Source organism: Morone saxatilis, unplaced genomic scaffold, assembly GCF_004916995.1.
Source record: "Morone saxatilis isolate NCDOM2014 unplaced genomic scaffold, NCSU_SB_2.0 Contig10, whole genome shotgun sequence".
Taxonomy (NCBI): Eukaryota; Metazoa; Chordata; class Actinopteri; family Moronidae; genus Morone; species Morone saxatilis.
Genome location: NW_023339652.1, coordinates 5,019,176 through 5,041,743, shown reverse-complemented (window position 1 = coordinate 5,041,743; position 22,568 = coordinate 5,019,176). Strand labels below are relative to the sequence as shown.

Genomic DNA, 22,568 nt, shown 5'->3' with positions numbered 1-22,568 from the left:
CCCTTTTTACTGGCAGCTGTGGTGTGTGATCACCCACCAGTGGGTCAGCATCCCCCTTCGCTCTCAGGTCTTATTGGAAAGGCTCTACAGCAATGTGAACCAAGAGGTCGTTTGCCTTAAGGATGGGTGAGTAAGAGAGTCGAACTGGAGCCAGATCTTTGGTTTTAGCTTTACTGCATGTTGCTATTAAATGTTTTCAGCTAATAAAAACTATTACAATACTGATATCTCAGAAAAAAGGCAAAAAATAAGTATTCTTGTCTTCTTATTTCAGCAGGTTCGGTAGTATGTTTTAGTTGTAACCATACAATGCTGTCCCTTTAGGCATCTCCGCTACAGTCTGAACTTTAATGAGATGGAGTTGGACAACTCATCCAAGTATGACGGGGTTAGACGGCTGACGAACTCTGACAGTCTGGTTAGGAACCCTTACTTTCCCAGCGTGTGGAAGATCTACTGGTGGAACAACTTTGACTGGGAGGAGTACAGCAAGGTGAATGTTTCCTTTTTATGTTTCTCTATTTTCAAGTTTGATTAGTGCCCTCTTTTATTCTAGTTTTATCTCCAACCACTATTACGATTTGGTCAATCTTTTCGTAGAATTTGTCCACCTGCCTGCTAAAGAAGATGAGCCAAAAGGAACCCGAATGTTCCTTCTATATCGGCTCACAAGAGTACAAGGTGGACTTCACCACCATGATCCAGAAAAACCTCACCACAGGGTACCAGAGGGACGTCCGCTGCAGACCCTTCTACCGATCCCCCGCTTCCATGCAGCCTTACCTACAGTGGGTATTCTGGTTCACAAACTTCACTCATGTATGCATAAGTATGTTATAGCTGTTCCTCTCCTCCCCATACCTAGGACAGGAATCCAGACTGACCCCACCAAACCTGCCAGTGATCCTCCAGCGGCCAACTTCAGCGTGGACCCCCTGGTGGAGTTCAGCTCCTGGTATCCTCCCGTGTGGTGTGTGACCTCAGAGCAGGACTACAGCCTGGTGGATGTTCCAGCCGGCACAGAGGCCTACAGGAGGGTCCAAAACCTCTTCTATGAGAGCCTGCCTGAGTCTGAGGTGGACATCATCAGCATCCAACAGGTCCAGAACCTGCTCCACTGGGACAAGTACCAAAGGTCCAGCAGCTGTTTGTGTTTCTTGTCTCAAAAGTTGAGTTAAAGTTACAGTGTTAAAGTTAAAGTGGGTGTTGAATTGATTATTTGTGGTGGTAAACTATCTGCTTTAAAACACTTGTATCTGCGTTGTCATTACAGGCACAAGGCACACATGCAGAAGCAGCACACCAAGTTTAAGGAGCCTCTTGAGAGACATCTCTTCCACGGGACGACCAAAGAAGCCTCAGAGGACATCTGCCACAACAACTTCGACCCTCGCATGGCCGGCGTCAACGGTACGTCCTACGGTTTTGGCTCCTACTTCGCCACGACCGCCTCCTTCTCCAAGACCTACTCGAATAAGGCCGGGCCAAACGAGGTTCGCCACATGTTCCTGGCCAAAGTCCTGGTGGGGAAGGTGAGTGTAGGGAGGACCCACTACCGCCGGCCGCCGCCGCTCAACTCCAAAACGAGGCAGTACCATCTCTACGATGCCTGTGTGGACAGCCTGGATAAACCCTCCATGTTTGTAGTTTTTGATAGCTGTCAGTGCTACCCGTACTACCTCATCCAGTACAAAGACCTCCCCAAAGAGATTGATATTTGATGACAGGCTTTGATAGCAGGGGAGTTTGTTCATGTTAAATGTTCAGACATGAACCGTGTGAAAGGTGTCCAGTTGTAGGATCACCTGAAATGTTACATGTAAAATAATGTGCAGTGAAGTTCTAGACATTTAAACTTATGAAGTTCTTTATTTTTCAAATTGTCTTTATTTTGGTTATTCAAACATTTTACATCAGAAATAAGTACTTTTGTTTTTTTTCTCAAATGTGTTCTGAATCAAATTGACATCTGTCATGTTTATGAAACTAAGCTGTTCACTGAATACATTCATCTCACTGTGTTTTAATATGAAGTTTGATCATCTGTCGTTATAGTTTCATCTGTTAAAATACATATACCTGATTGTATGTTTTTTGAAATGCCACACTGGAATGTGTTTCATCAAAGTCTTGTAGTAAACGTGTATACATTTCAAAATATTTTCAAAAAATCTCTCTTTTCTCTCTTCAAAACTCCAACACAAAATGACAAAACAGAATTTTCATAAGTTCCTGGCACACTTATAATATCTGTAATAGTAACTGTCTTAAAACTAACCAGGTACCAGGTGTTTGAATCTGTTTGCATGTTAAGGATTTTCTATGCTGAAAACGCCCTGTTGAAATAGAAGTTAAATCTACCCCTGAAAAGCCTTTTCAGCAGGATGTCCCACTGAACACTTTTTCTGTTAAGGAGACAGATTGAACCGTATCGTGACTGAATTTTTACAGTTGGCTCTGTAGCAATAATGACCCTCAACATGTATGTACTATCAGATTTTTTCAGTTCTATTTTCACACACATACAGTACACCGAATTAAGAAAATATTAGGGATATTTAATAATGATATAAAGTCATGTAAAGGGTGTTATCCCTTATTGATTTCCCTTAAGTTTCCCTTAAATTCAAAAAGGAAGATGTGCTAAAGGGATAAAGGCAGTTATAGTTTTGAAACTTTGCGATGGACTGAATGTGGGCTTTAACAACTTGGTTCCAACTCCATCTCAGCTCAATAAAATGCCACTTGTATCTTGACTCCTCAGTGTAGACACAGTAGACTTATTGTTGTTTTTATTTATACTGTACAAAGTCCGGGTTGACTTCTGTGTCTGTGTACCCACGAAAATATAAGCTCTGTCTATCGTATTAATGCTTAACTTCTATCCATATTTTTGAAATCCCTTCCCGTCTTGAAGTAAAATCTAGTATTTTGTTTAAAGACTGCAACAATAGATCAAATAAGGCATTACCTTGTGTTTTATATACAGTGTGTATATTCTTTTTTCTTTAAAATGTGCAATTCTGCGTTTATGTTTTCTTTTTCACGATAATCCAACTTGTTATGATAAGAAAAACCACAGTCACAAGATACAAATTACACTTACTCACAAAAAACACCAACATAAGACAGGCCTGTTCTGAATAATGCACCTTCCACACAACATTAAAACAAGGGATGACAACATGATAATAAAGGAATAACATCAAAATTAGTTTTAAGTAGATGGCAGATTAAACCATGTAGCCACATTTAAAGATGTAAACAAGACTGAAATTCTGTAGCCACGCTAGCGCCAAGACTGTGATGCCCATTACTTTCCAGAAAAAGTGTTGTATGGGTGAAAAAACGTTGCTTTTCGTAGTTCCAATAACTCTACAGTTTGAGCCTGAGGGTGGCGCCAGAGGAAAGGCGGTGTAATGTAATTCCTAATGGTTTCTGCTCCTTAAGAGGGACTTCTCAGCCGACGTTGCTCTTTTTGGCGCTAGTGTGGCAAAAAACACTGAGTGAAATCAAATTTAAAAGGCAACAGAAGCGATAGAAAATACATCATTAATACACATATCACCGCCCTTCAAACAATGATTGAGTCATAGGTTTAACATCAGTTGTTTTTGCAGCAGATGTCTGACAGGAGCGCCTGTCTCCAGCACAGAGTGTTTTACTTTGTCTTTTCCCTTTTTTTAGTTTGTATACAAGTACACTGTACAAAAAAGGTTAAACTGATGGAAATAACCGCACTAAAATGGCATGGAAAACTACCGCACAGGAACCAAGAGGGTTGTTGGATTGGCCAACAGAGCACCGACATCTCTGATCAGTATCCGCCTTTTTTTTTTTCTCAGTTTCATAATTTGTTTCTTGACTTGTGCGTGAACTGACTGCCGATGATGTGAGCAGTGAAGCTGTCGGCTTCCAAACAGCCTCCGCGAGAAGAGATTTTTAGGGAGAGCAGGAAAGGTGGCGGCGTGGAAGTAAAACCGGTAGTTCTCATTCACAGGCCAGCTTGCTGTCAAAGCTCGACAGGCCAATGGCAAAGGCTTGAAGAGCGCACATGGGGTAGTTGAAGTCCAGAGTGAAGATGTCTTCGGCCACTCTGCCAAACTGCATGACAATGTAGTCAGCTAGAGGCAGAGGGAAACAGTAAAACAGCCATACAGCGTGTTAATCGTTGCTGTAAGCATGTAACGGTGCAGAAAATGCGTGGGAAAGAGAGGGCGAATACTTACGGTCGTTGTCGTGAACTATTTGAAAGTTTTTGACTGAAGCTTGGGTGACGCGGCCGTGGAAGTTCAGCACATAAGACTGGGTGTCGTCGTTCCACACAGGGGCCTTATTGTGCAGCTCAATCAGGTTGTCCAGTGAGTGGTTCTGCCACCTGCTCAGGAGGCTCTCCTGCTCCTGTAACACAAACATACCTATTTAAATTGATGCTCTTGTTCAGAGTGAATCCAAACACATATCAAACACTTTGTCTTCACACAGTGTGGGTACAGCTATACAGTCCAAACTGTATATTTTAGCCAAGGTGAATATAAATGTACAATATATATAAAATCATACTCAAACAACATGATCCCAGGACTGTCAGACTCACATTTTGAGGCCTTACAGGGACTCTTTCAAAATTCATGTTCATGCCCGGGATGATTACGGTCATCTTACGTGGTCCTTTGAATCCCAACACATTTGTCTCCTGCCAAACAGTACAAAGAGTGCGACAGTTTCACTTTGTGTTATGAATGAACTGGGGATGTAGCGTGTGCCGTGCGTGTCTTTGTCATTTACTCACGTAGCAGATGGCAGCCAGTTCCTGTCGTGTGTTGCTCTCCTCCAGCAGCGCCCCGGGGTTTTTGCAGGGATTGGTGCCGTTGTCGTACACCGTGAATTTGGTGCCCATGAGGTTGGACCTGACAGAATGCACATTGGTGATGAAACGATTACACCACTTCAAATTTGTCAACTTGATGGCACCTTTAACACCCGAGTCGTGTGGAGAGGCAGAAGCAAAAGCACTGTTTCAAGCAATTAGACTTCCTGCTAACTGTCCAAAAGCTGAACAGTGTAATTTGCTTATACTTTAGGAGAATTACAGAATACTGTAGGATTTTAGGTAGAATCAGTCTGACCTTTTATGGGCACAGGTAGATCTAAGAGTGAGTGTGGTTTTACCTCAGTTTACCTATGAAGCTCTCTCCCTCTCTCGAAAGATCAGTGGCATCCACTGACATAAGGTAGTTGGACGTCTTACTCTTCTTTCGCTTCCTTCCTGCCAGCAAAAACACCTGAAAAGAGAGACAGAAAAAATGTCCCATTTACATTTAAAAACGAGTCTTGCATATTAAGGTAGTTTTAAAAGTTTTAAAAGTAAAGAAGTTACACTTTTTTTTCTTTTTTTATGGCTAACGATTCACTTAACATACAGTATATAACAATTCTTTAGGGGTATAACTACTTATTTTCATTGTGGAATAACTACCAGCTATTCAATTTCAATAAATTATTTTGTCTGTAAAATGTCAGAAAGTTGTGAAAAATGCAATTATAATTTCCCACAACCCCAGTTCAACCAAGCCCAAAGATGTGCTATTTACTATAATAAATGACAAAGAAAAGCACCAAATCCACACCTTTGAGAGTCCTGGAACGTGGAATGTCAAAAATGATTAATTGTTTATCAAAATAGCTGCTGATTAATTTTATGTCTATCCACCGATCGACTAATCATTTCAGCTGTTAGCCGTTAGGATAACTTATTGCACACACTCACTCTCTTGCCATCCTCTCTCTCCATGTGCATGAAGTAGGTGGGGTAAAGGCCGCGGTCCATGCCCTTCTTGTCCCGAGTGATTCGACATTTAACAGTGATGCCACGTGGAGCCGGACGAAAGACAAACTCCTCTAGATTGGCCACATCAATTACTGCGCTGTCTGCTGTGGGTGATCCGGGGATCACCACCTCCTGAATATGGAACATGAACTTTTGTTATGATAGCTTATTTACGCAATATTTAGAACTGGGATGGGGATTGTGTAGTATACGCTTGAAGCTTGTTGGTGAATGCGTTTCTTGGGCCACTCACAGGAATGTCCTTGCCACTGGCAGCAGAGGCGGGTCTGTTGGTGTCTGCGTTAGGGGACAAAGACCGTGTCCGTTCCTCCTCTACATCGTCCTCGTGCTCGCTGGCTTCGTCGAAGTTCATACTGCCGCACAGGCCTGGGGAGGGAGAAGAGGCAAAGGTGAGAGAGAGCTTTAATGATGCATGAAGGTCTTTACAATATTCATGCTGGGAAGCTCATTCATACAAGACAAAGCCAGAGGCTCTGTGTATATTCCCAACTACAAAAGAATCTCAAAGACTTTATCTTATTTCTTTGGTTTTGGTAAAAAAAAGTGTCCCCAAGGTGGATTTTACGTTTTTTTTGGTTCTTCTATGGTCTTTGATATATCACAACTAATTTATCAAGAACTGATGCAATCCTTGAGCAATGGCTGAAGCAGAAATAGTGCATAATTCAGTTAAAATCCCTCCCTTTTATAGTTTTTTTTTTTAGCAGGGTACTTTTTTTTTTACTTTTACTCAAGGGAGAACCTTTAACTGGAAAAGAGGAAAGTGAATAAAGCCTTGAGAATCTAACTGAACCAATCCAAACTCCTTTCTATCAAACCGAACAACCTGATCATCCAGTTAAGCTGTGCACAGCACTTACCCTACAGAAAGGTCACATTTGGCTAGTGGCCTCAATTGAAGCCCTACCTGTCACAAACAATGCATCTTTTTCTAAGTCACTTTCTGCGAGGGTGAGATTAATGTCAAGAGAAGAAGCTGAACATCCCTCCAAGACTTGCATCTGTGCACTTGTGAAGAGACAGCTCCATGCAGTCATGCAGATGTAAAATGGGCCTAGCTGACTGCAGCCAGTCAAGACCGCTTGAGACATCTGTCTCTTCGTTGATAATTGGATTCATCAGCCAGGACGCAGCTCTTGGCTGCAGTTACAGCCCATCTGAATGTGCTGTCAGGGGATGACAGTGGTCCGCTGGTATGGAAAGATCTCAGTAAGCAGGGGAAATTGTGTTTCCCCACAGCTCTGCAGTGTTAAAGATGTAAAACTAGAACACTTTTCACTTGGATTGAAATTTAACTTTAATTAATTGCATGACCAGAGATGACATTGATGGTAACAGCGAGGTTGGTATGAAATTATAGAGCATGTTGCACAAGTTTCCCTAATTACTGTAATCCAATCTTCAGCTTTGGAGTGAATAAAGGAAAGTAATTTTGGCCCACAATTCAGACACAGTGCATTTTCTACTTGGCATGCAAAAGAGGCCACATCCTCCTTCAAGCCTGACCAACATATCATGGCAGGTTAGGGAGCAGAAGGGGTTGGAAAGCATTGACCTAAGCAGGAATGAACAAGAATAATAATGTGAGAGACAACACAGTCAAACACAATATGTAAACCGGGGTATTTACAAAAGAGGAACCCAGGATATGCAGCTATCCTTGATATTAACTATTGTGAAAGAATGTTAGCCTCCCTCTAACAGGGACTCCAGGGCTCCAATTACAACACTGAAGAACGTTGTGTGAGGCTTATAAAATCAACCATCTGGAAATGTCAAAGAGGACTCACAATGGGCTAACCAACAACCTACTAAATAAAAGCAAAAACGACACGCATGCAACATAATAATGAGCACACAGCAGGTCAGGAATACTGAATTTCAGCCACCCAAAAATGCAGATCTTGATGGAATAAGCTGATCAAATATGAATGTACCTCAAAATTTCTTCTGTTTCCTTTGGGGTTGGGGTATTATGCAAGGACAGAGAGCCAAAAATACCTGCTGGAAGTCCTGAGGACATATTCTTATGCTAAACTGGGCTGACATTAACAATGAGGCCTTGCATTATTGAGAAGGACAATGACATTTGCTACTGTGGCGTCACGTCACACTAAAGCCCAGGGAAAAAGATCTGATAACCAGAGCCACTTTTGATAATTTGACCCAGGATTCAATTGTGGCTCTGCAATGCCAACATTATAACATTTGTGGAGCTGTTTTAACCTTTAATCGTGTTCCTTTAAATGAGAGTTAACATCGTTTTAGGGTGGAGAGACTTGTTTTTAGCTCCACAGTAGCAGGTGGATCTAAAAAGTACACCATCCACTCTGGGCTAGATTTTAATGCATCTTCCATAAACTTTATAAATCCCTGCCTGCCAGCTGGCTGGTGAGAGTGGGTGGCAGTAGCTATAATGATGCCATAGATGAGCGCTGCAGTATGAACAATGCCCTGGCCTATTATTAAACGACCCATTTCTCACTGCGTCACCATCAATCACACCACTGTCCGCATCCATATTCCATACTGCAGCAAGAGACAGCTTAAAAGTCTAGGGGATGTCAAAAAGTCTGACTTTGCTTAACAATAGCTGCTTATATGGAGTGAATTACAACTGCAAACACATTAACACACAGTGACTATATTAGGCTGGTCCTCACTGACAACAACAAGAGAACTACACACGATACGCAACACAACTTTTCTTTATAAATGTCTACTACAGACTCAGTCTACTGATGCGGTTGTATATGCTTGTGTGACACTGGCTGTGTTTTGCTGTGTGTCTTTTTTTTTATCTCTCTCTTGCAAAAGAGATCTTGATCAGACAAAAAGGTGACAAAGACAAGGAATTAAGCAGGAAACCACATTGGCTATTAAATGTGACTGAAGCTGTATCTCCCTTTAACAGGGAGGACATAAGTCAATCAATAGGCTTCACGGAATTAAAATGCTTTAATAGAAAGTGCCTCACTAATCCTTTATGAAGTAAAGTAAAAGGATATTTGAGGATGTAAAGGAGGAGGTTGACTGTAGTCTAGGGGTGTGCCATATAATTTTGATTACCGCTGCTTATTAAAAAACACAGTAAAAACCTAATCATAAGGATATAAGTGGATACGTCAGACTTGGATTTTACTTCAAGAGTTGTTAAGAAATGTTTTGATTTGCGTAAACTCTGCCAGGACTCACCTTGTTTCTGCAGTAATTCGTGGATATCAGTCTTGGGCTCTAGCAGCGTCTCAGTGTCTCCATCCCTCTCCGGCTCCTCAGCAGGGGACTGGGGCTGAGACTGAGACTGGGACTGGGACTGAGACTGGCTCACTGACAGGATTTGGATTTTCATTCCCAGATCAGGGGCTTCTGAGCCCAAGAACGCTGCTGGGCCATCAATACCTTCAGCAGGGCAGAAACAGTTGTAACAGGAGCTGATAATGTTCTCATGTTTTAATAATTACAAAGAACTGTTTGTCTGTCTCTGAGCTATGCTCCAACTGAGTCATCACTTTTGCTGAAAAGCTCCACTTCTCTAATTAGCTCAGGATTGGCCTGAGGTTTTGTTGAGTGAGAGCCTTAAAGAGGTTATATTAAGTACCTGTAATGTATGATTTGTGTCAGGTATTTCTAAACTGTACCACATCCACGCCTGTAGTATGATGTGATGTGTAATTAAACACATGTAAACAGAATGTAGCACATTAATACCTACTTTTTTTATCCTACGAGGAAAGATTATGTGAAAATGAAATTATGCAAAAATAAAAAACAGGTCTTTTTCTCACCATCCATGATGACATCATTGGTGATACTGACTTGAGACTCTACCAGAGGGGCCTGCTCTTCACCACGCCGTGTCCTGGAGCGCCGGGGCCGAGTCTCTGTGTTGGGCTGGACCATCAGAGGTTCCTGACGCTTCCTCCGTTGCTTCTGCTCCAGCAGTGCCCTCTGTGGACCAAACGGGGAACGGAAATAGATAAATGTGCTGGGTTTCAAGGCACATGACTGGAAAATTACTGCATGTAAATATCAGGGTTCTATTAAATATTTAAAAGATTGAGGACGTTTAACCAAGCTGGATAACATCAACTCTATGAGTCGAGGGTAATTACATTAATATGCATGATGAGTTCCAACCTGTGGCTAACCGTAACCATGTTATATAGATATACATACTCATAATACAGACTGTAGATGAGAGAGAGAGACTGATGGGAATTTGGTTTCCACCAGTAGATCCTCCTTAATGTTACACAATGGACCTTTAAGATATCAACTTTGTAACCTAGTGTTATGCGACCGACTAACTCACTGACCTACACTGCCGTCTCAAAAGCCACAAGCTAGACAAGTCACATAACAACACAGTGTACAGGTTTTTGTAAACCTCCTGGTCCTACGTAGGAGGAAAGACTGATACATCCTGTCTAGCCGAATTGGCCATCAGGGTAAATTCTTGCATAGCTACATGACAGAATAAACTATTTTATATAATAAAAAAAAGGCAACCTTGAAAAACCTTTCAAAATATAAAAAAAACAGGAAATTAATTTATTCAAATAACAAGTATACTGATAAACACCCACACTGTATGGACAATGCAAATGCACTGTACAGCTGATGTGAATGCAGGATGACTCACACAGTGGAAAAATATTAAGAGTGAAATCAAAAGAGAGGGGCAAAAAATAAAGCCATAATAAAAGCCAACAATCATGCCAAGGCCAGAATACCACCGAGTGCAATGAATGGGTTTACAGAATAGCCCAAATAACGGGTGCCGAGACGGTGTCATTTAGTGTTACTGAAGAATGACTAACAGTCTATCCTACAAAGACTTGGTAAAGAAAGGCAGGTCTTTTAAGCATCCAACGAAACGTGAGCACAGACCTCTTCCTTAACCGGCATATTTGCCTGATGATTATACAGAATTGGTATATGATTTAGGTAGTATGGTATAGTGATTTATGATTCATTTTATAAGTTTCAGTAAGGGTAGAAAATGTATCCCGGTCATGTGGTATCCACTCCCCCACCCCAAGCCCCAGTCTCTGTGGTCAAAGCACCCAATGGATTACGCAAGCGCATTAATTAGCGCGTCAAATGCACAACAACAAGCCTTGTTTAGTGATGCTGTTTAGTGAGCTGGAAGAGACCAGGAGGCCTTGTCTCATATTCGCCAGATGAAAAAAAGCTTTCATAACCCATCAGTCATTGTGTTGATACTGACAAAATGTCTCTAAGAAATCTGTCTGACCCTCTGTACAACCCCATTAACATCTGCCACCGCTGAAAAAGTGGATTCATTTTTACATCATCGTTACATATAGTGCAAAGAGGCATAGTGCATTGACAGCAGATGAGAAAATGACCCCCATGACCCAACCTTGAGCAAGAGGTAAGAAAAGAAATAAGTAAAAAGGGTGATTAAGGAATAGAAACGGTGTTACCGAATACATAAGTTCTTTATTGTACAAGTGTATGATGAGTCTGGGAGCTTTATAAGCTGGACCTAGATTTGTTATCATTTCAAAAGACTCTGCTTTAAGAGGACCGGGATTTGCATACTTGCTTTATGGCTATAAATAAAGGCGACAAATGAATAAAACATAAAGCAGGATTATCATAATCAACATCATTACTGTTGGTGTAATAAATGGATGTGGAAATACTGCCAAGTTTCAAGATGCATCACAACAGTGATGGGGGAAAGACTGCTGATGGTGAAGGTGTAGGTAAAAATGAATCTGGCCTGAAGCTGAGCTCCAAATTTTTAAATGTTCTAGATATTTTCTAGATTTGTTTGGTGTGACCTAACTTCTTCTGCCTTTTGTCAAGATACTGGCTATTGAATGAAGGGAAATTACATGGGAAACAACTAAAACATTGGACTAAAGTAAGGTTTAATGACTTCTTAAGATTTAGTTTTACCTGCACTGTGTCGGTCCACACTCTGGACTAATTCTCCACATGAAAGACTAGTTTGTGTTGACTTCCCTTATAGTTGCTATTTTAAGTTAATCTATTGTTAATCTATCCCATTCTTTTGTAAAGACTCTGTACTTGGCATGTTGAGACCAGGATGTGACTTCATTCTGTCTTTCCTGTATCAGCCAAAACACCAGAAAAAGTAGACCAAAGATATAAATCAGATTTAAGGAGACATACTGTATATTAAAACGTGTCTCTTTGCAAAAGATCTGAGAACAAAAGAAATTGAAATTAGAAGTTAAATAATCTTTGTCTGGAATTCTCTTTCCTATTTCAGACACAGATATTTAATTCATACAAACTGTTATCCTCACACAAATGAAAAGAAAATAATATATAAAAAAGAAATATTAGAAGTTACCAACCCTCTCCATTGACATCCTGAACAAGTGTGAGCCAAAGTTAACAGGTTTCTCTATAGAAAAAACGTTACAAGTCCCATTTGTCTTGAGGTCAGATGAAACTACATTCTCCCCCAAAGAGTAGCACTCCTGCTGGGTTGGACTCTGGCTCCCTGTCCCTCATTCCTCTCCTGGAGTTTGACAATCGATAAACCAACAGCCTCCTCTGCACTATGTGGTCCTCTGACAGAAAAAAGGTCTGCCTCTCAGGCGAATGCTGAGCGCCAGAGTGTGTGTGTTTGTGTGTGCGAGCGTGTGTGTGTGTGTGTGTGTGTATGCGCGGCCACCGTTGCTAACTGAATCAGCAGTCATTAGTGCTCCAGCGAGAGAGAGAGAGAGAGAGAGAGAGAGAGCGAGAGAGAGAAGAGAAAGAGAGGTGCACTCAAAGTGAAATACGGTCACAACCACAGTGCTCTGGTTATTATTGTCGAAATGGTTTTCATTTTAATATTTGAAACAGGGTGGGAAACACTGAATTGAGTGAACACAGTAGACACATGGATTTAACTCTTATTGTTTGATATTTATTTATCTATCAATTCTCTATAACACGCATATAATCCCCCTCTAGGTATAAGTAGACACGTTTGTCCTCATGAGTTACGTAAGAACAGAAGACTCTCAAGTGAGGCTGGTTGGACTCAGTTGAGAGTGTGCTGTACCACTGAGCCACACTGGGACCATGGGACACACACACACACACACACACACACACAAAGCCAGGCACCCTGCACTAAATCCCTCTCTTCCTTTGAACTCACCAACCTGGCCCTCCTCCTTTCTGCCTAATGTGTGGAATAGTGGAGTGCGGCTTCCAGCTTAAATCAAAGCTCTACTCCGCAGCTCTTCAGCAAGGTTTCGGGATAAAGCATCTTACAGAGACGCAGGGGGAAAAGGATGAAAAGAGAACAAATGTGCGACAGAAGAAGGGCTATGTCAGGTAATGGGTGGGTAAAGAAGATAACTACACTTTGGGAGTAAGTAAGCATTAAAATTGTGACTGGGCGGGTGGAAAACAGGAGGTTTCCAAATCAACAACATAAATCACTAAATTGCACACCACTGCAGTGATGTTGGAGCTACTCCTGCCAAAAGCAGGCACCCCCGTGGTGACACAGAACTCAAAGTCATCTCAGCCCTTTAATTTCACCGGATTGATGCAGGATCTTGGCAGGTGCTCGCAAACACAACAGGTTAGCTCTCAACCTCACATTGTCTGTGTGTGAGTTAGAAGGCTTAATCAGACTACAGTGCCGCATAACAGCTGTGAACTACACCAGATGTTCTTTAAAAGGACAACGACAAAAGAGTCGGGACGTCAGAGTATAAGGAAAACAATACGACGAAAACAAACAGCACAAAAGTGTGAATTGTCAGTGTGTGTTGTTCATTTGTGAATGCAGTTTGGCTTCCTACCTGTTTTTCCAGCTTCTGCTGCATGAGGCTGGCACTGTCGTCTTCGATGCCACTACAGAGAAAAGGAGAAACCTTTCTTATAAAGAGTCTCACACACATTCATCGTTAAAAGAATCTATAACGAATTAGATTTTCTGTATCAAACCAGTAGAGGTCACCACTGTTGTTGCATTAACACAAGGCAATGAAGAGGTTTTATCCTGTATGGTCTTCGAGGGAATTAATAGGGCTTAGTGACAGAAGTGGTGGTTTTAAAAGCATGAATCAGTAATGTAGGGAGAACTGAAAATATCAATCCTGCAGTACAACTAAAATAGCAAAGGAAGAAACCAATATAGATTAGAACCTAAAACCAAATAAGGACATTCTCTGAAAATGATTGCAATTTCGGGAAAGACAGAGAATGGGAGCAAGGAAAAGAAAAAAGGACTAAGCTCCAGCTGAGAGAATGCCTTGCAGTCTGTGTCCTCTGGGCATTTACCCTGGACACCTATCTGAAGGGACTGGGCCCATGTTGCTTGGCTACCGAGAGAGAGAGAGAGAGAAGGGCAACAGCAGGAGTCTGTACTGTCGAAGTCAGAGACCTACAGTATTCCTGTCAAGCACAAGTCACCCACATACACTGATGTAATGTGTGGGTCACAACTCCTTTCTTCCATCCTTTCCTGTCGGGTACAGCTTTAAATATCACATGTTCTGCTGAGCTGAAATGAGTTCTTTTTTATAGAAAAGGATTAAGGGTATAGGATGGGAAGTTTTCAAATCACGCTGCCCGTATCTGACTCGCTCATTCTCACTCTTTATTCCAATCTCCCTTCACACATCCTCTCCACAGCTCTAGTGTGTAGGTGATGACACACACTACTTAAGGACCTCAAGCCCCGACGCTGGCTGACATCACGGCTCGTCTCTGAAGGACAGTCACTGAATGCCAAAAGGAAACTAATTTAAAACAAGAAGAGCTCTAGTGCTTTAACAAGCCTGTTCCACTCTTACGAAGGCCGGTGCGTTACAATTAACACCATCATCTGTAGCCCGACAGCCAGCACGGGCTTGAGTCCTGATCTGGCGATTCTACATCAAAATGAGTCACCTCGCGCCAGTGTGTCCTATCATCACTCGTAAATCCCTCTCCATGTATCCCTCACTGCTGATATTGGCAAACACATGTGTCCCCTGGGGAGGCCACCTGAGAGCAGGTGCTGGTGACAGGGAGGGGGGCTATATCAAGGAGGATGATTGTAGTTTTTAATTACTCTTGAGGACAGAGATGGGTGAAGGTTGTGCAGGTGGACTCATCACTGTGGCCCGATGGATAGGATGCTTTTACGAGGGGGGCTTTTACAAAACAGTCCGTCTCAAACTGTAATTATGTCTAATAATCAGACGAACACACATATAACTGACTGTGTTTACTCAGATCTCCCATTGGACTGTGCCATGATCATGTTGTTTCCATGCTACAAAGCTGATTAATGGCTGAAGGCCACACCCTCTACATTACATTATAACAGGGTTTCATTGTTATTTCCAACCTCAAACACTCTTTCTGTCTGTAACATTTTGTTTCCCCAGACAAAGACATTCCACGTGACAGCGACAGATGAAGCACACTAAGTTTGTTTGCGGCATAGACATCAGTCGTAACTGATGAAAGAGCCTTTTGAACATCTCTGACATGTTATGAAGCAGTTTGATTGCCTTGTGTCCAAAGAAAAGTCAGACAAATGTAAAAATGCATCTAGAATGGAGGTCCTTGACATATGTTACTGTGATTATTCATTCTCTAGCAATCAAGACTATTATAATAAAATAATTTTTGGTTGCGTTTATATCATTGTACATTGAATATTATGGGGTTTTGGGCTGTTGGTCAGACAAAACAAGCCATTTAAAGATGTTAACTCGGACTTTAAATGGAGGCATTTTTCACTATTTCATAGACCTAGTTGTTTAATTGATTAATTGATCAACCCAGAAAGTATTCAGCATATTAATAAATACTGAAAATAATCATTAGCTGCAGCCCTACACACCCATTTGTGCTGTAACCACCTCCACAGGAAAACAATAAAATAAAAGCTGCAGGTTATTCAAAATGTGTTAACCTGGTAACCAAGTAACAGGTTGGAAAAGGAAAGTGTTGTGAGTGTGTGTTTGGGCGAGTGTATTGCTGCCTACCTTGCTGTTGAGTTAGAGGAGAAGCTGGCAGAGCTGGAGGGTCTTCAGGGAGAATGACAATTTGGCACCAAGGTAGCCAGTAGCACAGGACATGGAAAATAAGAAAATAGGTTCAGTAACAAGATAAAAAACGAACAAGAACTCTACGGGCTACGAATAATACTCCATAGTGCTACAGGCTTTACAATGATTCATCAGTAGCTCGATGAAACAATAAAGCTGTTAGAGTCAACTGTATTATTCTTTAGGAGGACAGTAATTATCTGATTAAGTCAAAACAAGCTGATAATGAATGAAAAGACAACATCCTAAAGAGGATTATCATAAATAGTTCAATCTGCTGGGGGTCGAGAGAATGTCCTCGACCACAGATCTTCTTGGAAAACATGCGCACAATGCACAAACACAGTTCAGTGCCTCATCACCGCTGTGAGTGATCAATGTTTCATTAGTCCATCACAGCTTGGGTGACAAGAGAAAGACACGCCACCGTTGTCCCTTCCTTGTGTGTCAGACCAGGGTAACCATGGAGATTTCAGCTCCGTCAACAGCGCACCTCCACCAGCATTGATTAAAAACCTGCAGCCAGTTCTTGGGCTTCACTGTAATTGGAGGCCTTAGCAGTGTGCTGTAAAGATTTACAGACTGGCAGAGGCAGGGGTCTACCAGGGCGTTTCATTTGTTTTCAGCCGCACGTCAAAATATATTTTCCTAATTTTTTCTGAACATTCGGCCAGAGGTTTTTGTGAGAAAATAATCAACCGTGCAATTCAATATCATCAACCTTTAAGAGAAAACGTCGAGCCTAATATGATTTCTAATGGTATAAATAATGAAATGCTAATAACTGTGTATCACACCACTGTTGATTCAGGGTGCAAAAGAGGACGGGTTAACAAGTGACTTGATGACAGTATCAGAGCTATTAAGAAATTGCATGCCTTTGACTAGAGGGGTCTTATTAATCTTATGAGCACGGCCCGTTTTGACTGTTCATTTAATTAAATGCCTTTCACTTTCCCACTTCAAAAGGAAATTGGAAAGTTGAATGAGCATAACTTAATGTTGGCCACAGGCAATTCAGCTTCTGACTTAGAGAGGATACAGAATAAAAGGAGGACTGATAAGATTAAATCCTTAAATCCCTGTGGATCGGTGCATGGCAACCAGAGAGAAAAAATGATACCAAAATACACTTTGAAAGAATTAAAAGACAAGCAGAGTGTCTGTCCTCTCCCAGCGTGAAGCTAAGCAGTACCTCAAAAGTTCACTTATGTAAAAATGGTCAGAAACAAGTGCAACTGTTACTTACTAAAACACAGGTTTTGGTATATAAGCCCAATGGTACCAAACCAAACAGGGCAACCTCGCTGTTACGACAGGAAACAGAGCACAATTACTTCACCTGGCTGCTGTTTGCCAATAAAACGTTACAGCACATAACGCACTGTACTGATTATTCAAACCAGATTCACCCTGGTGTTGATTTTTGATTAGGCTAACCGTGCTTTGACTGACATGCAGGGTCTAAAATGAACACCCGCCAAGTGCCAAATGCACGTAAATTTTGGATTCAGCATAAAAAATAAAAAATAATTTAAAAAATTAAATAAATTGGGGTCACCGGTGGAATTACAGCGCAGGGCCAGGTTTACGTCGCTGTGTTTTTAATGTGACCCTTACTGTCCACAGTACCCTATCATGACATTAGCGAATCAAATCAAAGTAGCTTCCTACTATTTGGTGCTTTCTACACAATGTCTGTCTATGTTTTTCCCATAAGAAACATCTGCGTTACATGTCTACATGTACACATTCCCAGTGTTAGGCCACCAAAAACTAAAACAAAGATGAGGAGATCCTGGCTAATATACGGAGCTCAAAACCATGATGCAGAAAATATTTTTTGCCATTGGCAGATGAGCCAAAAAGTAAATTTTGGACATGAGATTGCTATTAACCTCACTCAGCTGCAGGTTTTTAACAAGCAACTAAAGTGTCTGTTGTCACTTTGTTGAGCTTTTTCTTATCTCAGATGAGGCTATGTAAAAAAATAAAATAAAAATAGACTTTCATGGAGGTTCATGGGGAAAACCCATATCCAAATGCAATAAACAAACTAACTGAAACCTTGAAAAACTGGATCACTAATAAAGGCAAGGACTTGATGTAACATACTGCATACAATACTGCTTTTATATTATATCTAGACATCACTCAAAATTCAAACAAGACGCCATAATTTCAATTGTTTCAGTGATCAGCTGGAAGGATATTCTCAGCACATCCTGTGTTACATGAGTCCTCCAATCAAGCAGCCTACAGCACACGAAGAAGAAGAAGAAAAAAACAGGTTGGACACACGTACGCAAATCACCAACTCTGGTTACAGCACAGTCACAGCCTGGTGCTCTGAATAAGTAACGACATGGTGGCAGAAACATGAGCGAGAGGAACATCTTCGACTGCAGGAGAGCCGAGAGGGATGGAGCAGCGACTGGAAGAAACATTAAAGTAGCACTGACCTCTGTTCTGGCACAGGCCACTCTGCAATTCTCAATCCTGAAAAGCCAATACAGCTTAGGGAACTAAAGCCAAAATATGTTTGTCTGTGTTAATGCAAGAGCCAGTTGTCCTGCTGGAACAAATAAAAGTGTTGGAGAACAGAAAAGTAGGGCTATTTTCAAACGACTGCCTCTAAAGTACCAAGATTATAATATATGTATGTGTGTGTGCAACTACCTGTATGACCAGCGGCTGTAGACAGGCTGAGATCCCCCATTCTTTACAGTGTCCATGGATGCGGCTGCAGGAATGCTAGTCCAGGGCTTTTCTATCTACGGTAATACAAAAATCTTCATCTACGCTGCAGCTCAGAGTTACTGCGCTGTCCTTCCTAACAGTAAGCCCTGCAGGCTCCAACATCTCTGCTGTTATGTGACTAAGAAAGAGTAGCTACGTCCCACCCAGGGGAGTGACAGCTACCAGTGCCGAGGCAGACTGAGGTTGGGAGGCTTGGAGCTGTTACCATGACTTCACGCTTGAGGCAACGCAGCAGGAGTCAGCCAGGGATAGGTATGAAAGTGACAGGCCTGAATACTAGTGTCACAAAGATCCGCTTTAATAGAACCAAGTCTGGATGTTTTATTAACTTTCTAAAGAAAAATCAGTCGGACTAGTCACTATCACCTAAGTTCCCTTATTTTACCGCCCGACTACTTTCCAGTAACTTTTTGAAAGGCTCAGCAATCAGTCATAGCCCATTTCCTCTGACTCATAAGGGGGCTCCGACGTTTATCAAACCACAGACGCACACTCTGTCTGGCATCTCAGTTATATGCAATAGCTGGAATTTATTGAGCTTTAAATAGTCCAAACCTCTTCTAAAAATGAATGCCCCGTTCAACTGTCAGCGTGTGAGTAACATATTCCAGTCTGTGCTCCTTGGTTGATCGTATTGAAAGGCATACGCTGTTTTAAAAAGGTAACTCAATGAACTGAAACCTATAGATTAACCTTTCTGAAAACAGACACGGTGTGGCGACCTCAATCTAGTTGCTAGGAAACCAGAATCTCCCAATCATTTTTTTCTTTCTATGCCTATTTTGCAAGAGCGAGAGAAAAGAAAGCACAGAGAGAAAATGAAGAGTGTGTTTGTGTATGTTTGTCCTGAGAGACAGCGGTAAAATGGCATATAAGTCAACTGATGATAAGCAGGGGAATCATTCACCGGAGGGAGTAATTACTGAAGTCAAAACAAATGATGGAAATAAGTTACAAGAGTTGATAATTATACAATTTCCCTCGGGAACCCCAAGGCGCACACTCCACTCATGACTCTCCTGCAGTAACGCTTTACTTTGTTTAGGCAGCTTTAATGAAACGACCATTAAGCGTTTGGTAAATTTGGCTTCTTGTGGTGACTGTAACTTCAGTGAAATGTATGCAGCACTCATCAAGGAGGGCGAGTGAGTCCAGTGCAAATACCAGAGATGTTTCTTCAGTGTCTTCAGTTGCAGAGTGGGTTACTCTGGCCAACTGGGTCAGATGTGCTTTGAATCCACAACCGAACCACAAGCCATGCTTGTAGTTGCAGAGGTCAACCGCCATGCTTGAGCAGAAATTAAAAAAAAATGATTTATGGTTGCGATGGTCAACTGGCAGTTCAGTCTGCTGTATTTTCCCACGGTGCCGGCAACTCCTATAAACCAAAGCGATGTATTTTTTTGTAAATAAGCAACTAGTGAAGCAACTCTTAGTGCTTATCCGCAATCTTTCTAACCTTGTTCCATAAAGTGAGCACTCTATAGGATAATGGATGCTTTTGTGATTGTGACACTGATTGTACAAGATATTAAATAGTGGATATAATACTGCGTAGAATCAAAGCAAGGCAAACACTCAACTAGTATAGAAGAGCCTCGGCAGAACTAGATTCAGTTGTCAGCAATAACAACATTGGTTAACTGTAAGCTATCCTCACCTTTCAGCTGATGATTCTAGGCCAATACTGGAAGTCTTAGGGCCCTATAAAAGTACAGACGCTCCACTTCTCATTCAGGTTATGTACTTCAGTCTCATCACTAGCCTTGGCAGTGATAATACGGTGCGACAAAGGAACAGAAAACATCAGCCTCCCGCTTTCAACACCACACTCATGTAAGCAGTCATTGCAACACTATTTGTGATGCTGTTATGAAAACTGTCGCTCCTCAGTTGTGTCAGCTCAGTCAGTTGAAACGGTTGAATGACAATGAAAATGAATTAAACTCTAACATTATCTTATATTAAAGATTTGGAAAAACACACTGCTACTACTACGACCAACAATAATACTAACTGTAATCAATACGTGTGTGTGAGATTAACAAAAAGGCAACAAGAAGCAGGGAAAAGGCCCCTTAGTCGAACTCTCTTTGAAGGTCGATCATTACAAATGCTGAGTCAGCCATCTGTGAACTTTAACACAAACTGGGTCGGCTGACCCTACAGAGCAGTGTGCATCACAGCTGGTGCGCCAAACGGGAATGAATCCATCGCTGCGTCTCACATTACTAAACAGACACAGTCACGAAGGCAAGAGTTCTCCCTGTGTTTAATCGCAGCGTAAAACATGAACAGGGTGGAAGCTATATGCCGAGACACTGACCGGCACCATTCGGATTATGGATTTGTGTTTTACCAAGACAGTTTAACAATAATATCCCCAATATTCCTATTCCTACTGAATGATTAGTGTATGAAACGCAGCTTTTCGACATCACTGTAAGTGCAATAAACATTATTTTCCATCACGTGTCAAATAATCAAATAATCAGGGAAGGACTGTGACAGGAAAGGGTGGGAGCTGCTTTGATTTTTATCTCTCTGCGAAATGAAAGCAGCTACCATCATGCACTCGGAGCCACACACGGACACATGTGACCCCCTCAGCCCAAAGCTTTCTGCCCACATCAGAGGAAAACAGTGGGAAGCACTATGGTGTATTATGCTGAGATGAATTCTGTGTGTCGAGTCTGACTGTGTCTATCAATGTGGGGGGGAAAAAAATCCATACTTCTTATTTTCTGACTGACTCGCTTATGTACTTACTCAGTTACTAACACCTAAAATTTAAAGCTTTAGTAGCTCGTTTGGGTGGTGAGGACATACACTACCTTACAGGAATGCTTTGACACAGAGGCAACAGAAAGGCATGCTCAAACATGACATGCAAACATTTGTTTCCCCCCCTTATGCCTCTCGCTTCATTGTATTTAAAGCTAAACCTAGTTACGGTTAGCAGACCGCTTCAGACATTGTAATTAAACAGACACAACATAACATAACATTCCCAAACTCGACGCAATCCTACATATTCAGGGAGGCGGGGTGTAATTATTATTTCACTCCTCAAAATACACAAATGCACTCATTTTTATCAACGAATACCTGGTTTAACTATCTAGATATGTAACGTTTTTTGTTTTTTTTTACATTGTTGGATAAGAGGAGTTCCCCATTACTTAAGTCCATTGCCTTCCACATTTGTTCCACACGAACAGCCTGGCGGACACGTTATTTATTATAGGCGAGGACACATATTAAACGCAATTAAAGCGCCTTTCTATCGTTTTCCCTTGTTCAGTTGTAACGTTAAAGCCATTTCAGACGCGATGTTGTGCTGAAAACCACGACCGTTAGCTCGCTCGCAAACCTGACATTCAATGAGCAACACGTATCGTCGCAATAAGGGAATAATTAGTAAAAACGCGGACATATTAACTGTCATTTGTGCTTTTCTGCCAGCTGCGGAATGTTACAGCTGGCGTGTTACCATCGGAAGCTAACGTTAGCTGCCTCTACTGTAAGCAACGGGGTGCCTTTATAAAAGTTGTGGGCGAGAGTTAAGTTTTCACGGGTTACAGAAAACGGTGAACACGTCTGCTGGCCTCTCGTCCCGCAGCTGGGCCAAACAGAGCAAGTAGTACCGTAACGCACAAGCCGCGGATGCTTTATTTTACCTTATGCTGTAGTAACTCATGTTTATCCGCCGTTGCTAGGGACGATCCTCGTGCGGCGGAACACTTTCTGTGGACGCGGTTGGGGAGAACTCTGGAACTCGGTCCTTAGTAACCGAGCACACCAGCAACGGGCGTTCCTATTGGGCTACCGATCACTTAGGTAGGAGTTGATTGGTGGACACTCTGGAGAAAGTGGTGCTGAGTTGTCCTCTTTAATTTTTTTTT

At 41.8% G+C, this 22,568-nt stretch overlaps 2 protein-coding genes across 4 annotated transcripts in view; one reads left to right on the top strand and one right to left on the bottom strand.

Annotated features, from left to right (window-relative positions):
* LOC118340135 (protein mono-ADP-ribosyltransferase TIPARP-like) overlaps nucleotides 1–2,247 on the top strand; it is a 3,901-nt gene extending 1,654 nt beyond the window's left edge. The window contains 5 exon segments of the mRNA XM_035678006.1: nucleotides 1–126; nucleotides 325–493; nucleotides 601–788; nucleotides 866–1,135; nucleotides 1,274–2,247. The exon segment at nucleotides 1–126 is cut by the window's left edge and continues 2 nt beyond it. Coding sequence (XP_035533899.1) covers nucleotides 1–126; nucleotides 325–493; nucleotides 601–788; nucleotides 866–1,135; nucleotides 1,274–1,721 — 1,201 coding nt within the window. The 3' untranslated portion in view covers nucleotides 1,722–2,247.
* Nucleotides 2,248–3,116: 869 nt separating this feature from the next.
* Nucleotides 3,117–22,472, bottom strand: zmp:0000000711 (tubby-related protein 3). Of its 3 annotated transcripts, none has more exons than XM_035678026.1 (12): nucleotides 22,344–22,472; nucleotides 15,841–15,882; nucleotides 13,660–13,711; nucleotides 9,637–9,799; nucleotides 9,047–9,250; nucleotides 6,084–6,217; nucleotides 5,771–5,962; nucleotides 5,173–5,285; nucleotides 4,793–4,910; nucleotides 4,598–4,696; nucleotides 4,230–4,401; nucleotides 3,117–4,124 (listed from the first exon to the last, which is right to left on the bottom strand). In XM_035678026.1, the coding sequence occupies exons 1-12, from the start codon at nucleotides 22,361–22,363 to the stop codon at nucleotides 3,991–3,993; spliced, it is 1,443 nt and encodes a 480-aa protein (XP_035533919.1). In that variant the 5' UTR covers nucleotides 22,364–22,472; the 3' UTR covers nucleotides 3,117–3,990. The 3 variants fall into 3 exon arrangements, with proteins under 3 accessions (XP_035533919.1, XP_035533911.1, XP_035533926.1); XM_035678018.1 differs by lacking the exon at nucleotides 22,344–22,472 and adding an exon at nucleotides 18,583–19,718; XM_035678033.1 differs by lacking the exons at nucleotides 13,660–13,711; nucleotides 15,841–15,882; nucleotides 22,344–22,472 and adding an exon at nucleotides 12,208–12,450.
* Between the last annotated feature and the right edge of the window lie 96 nt (nucleotides 22,473–22,568).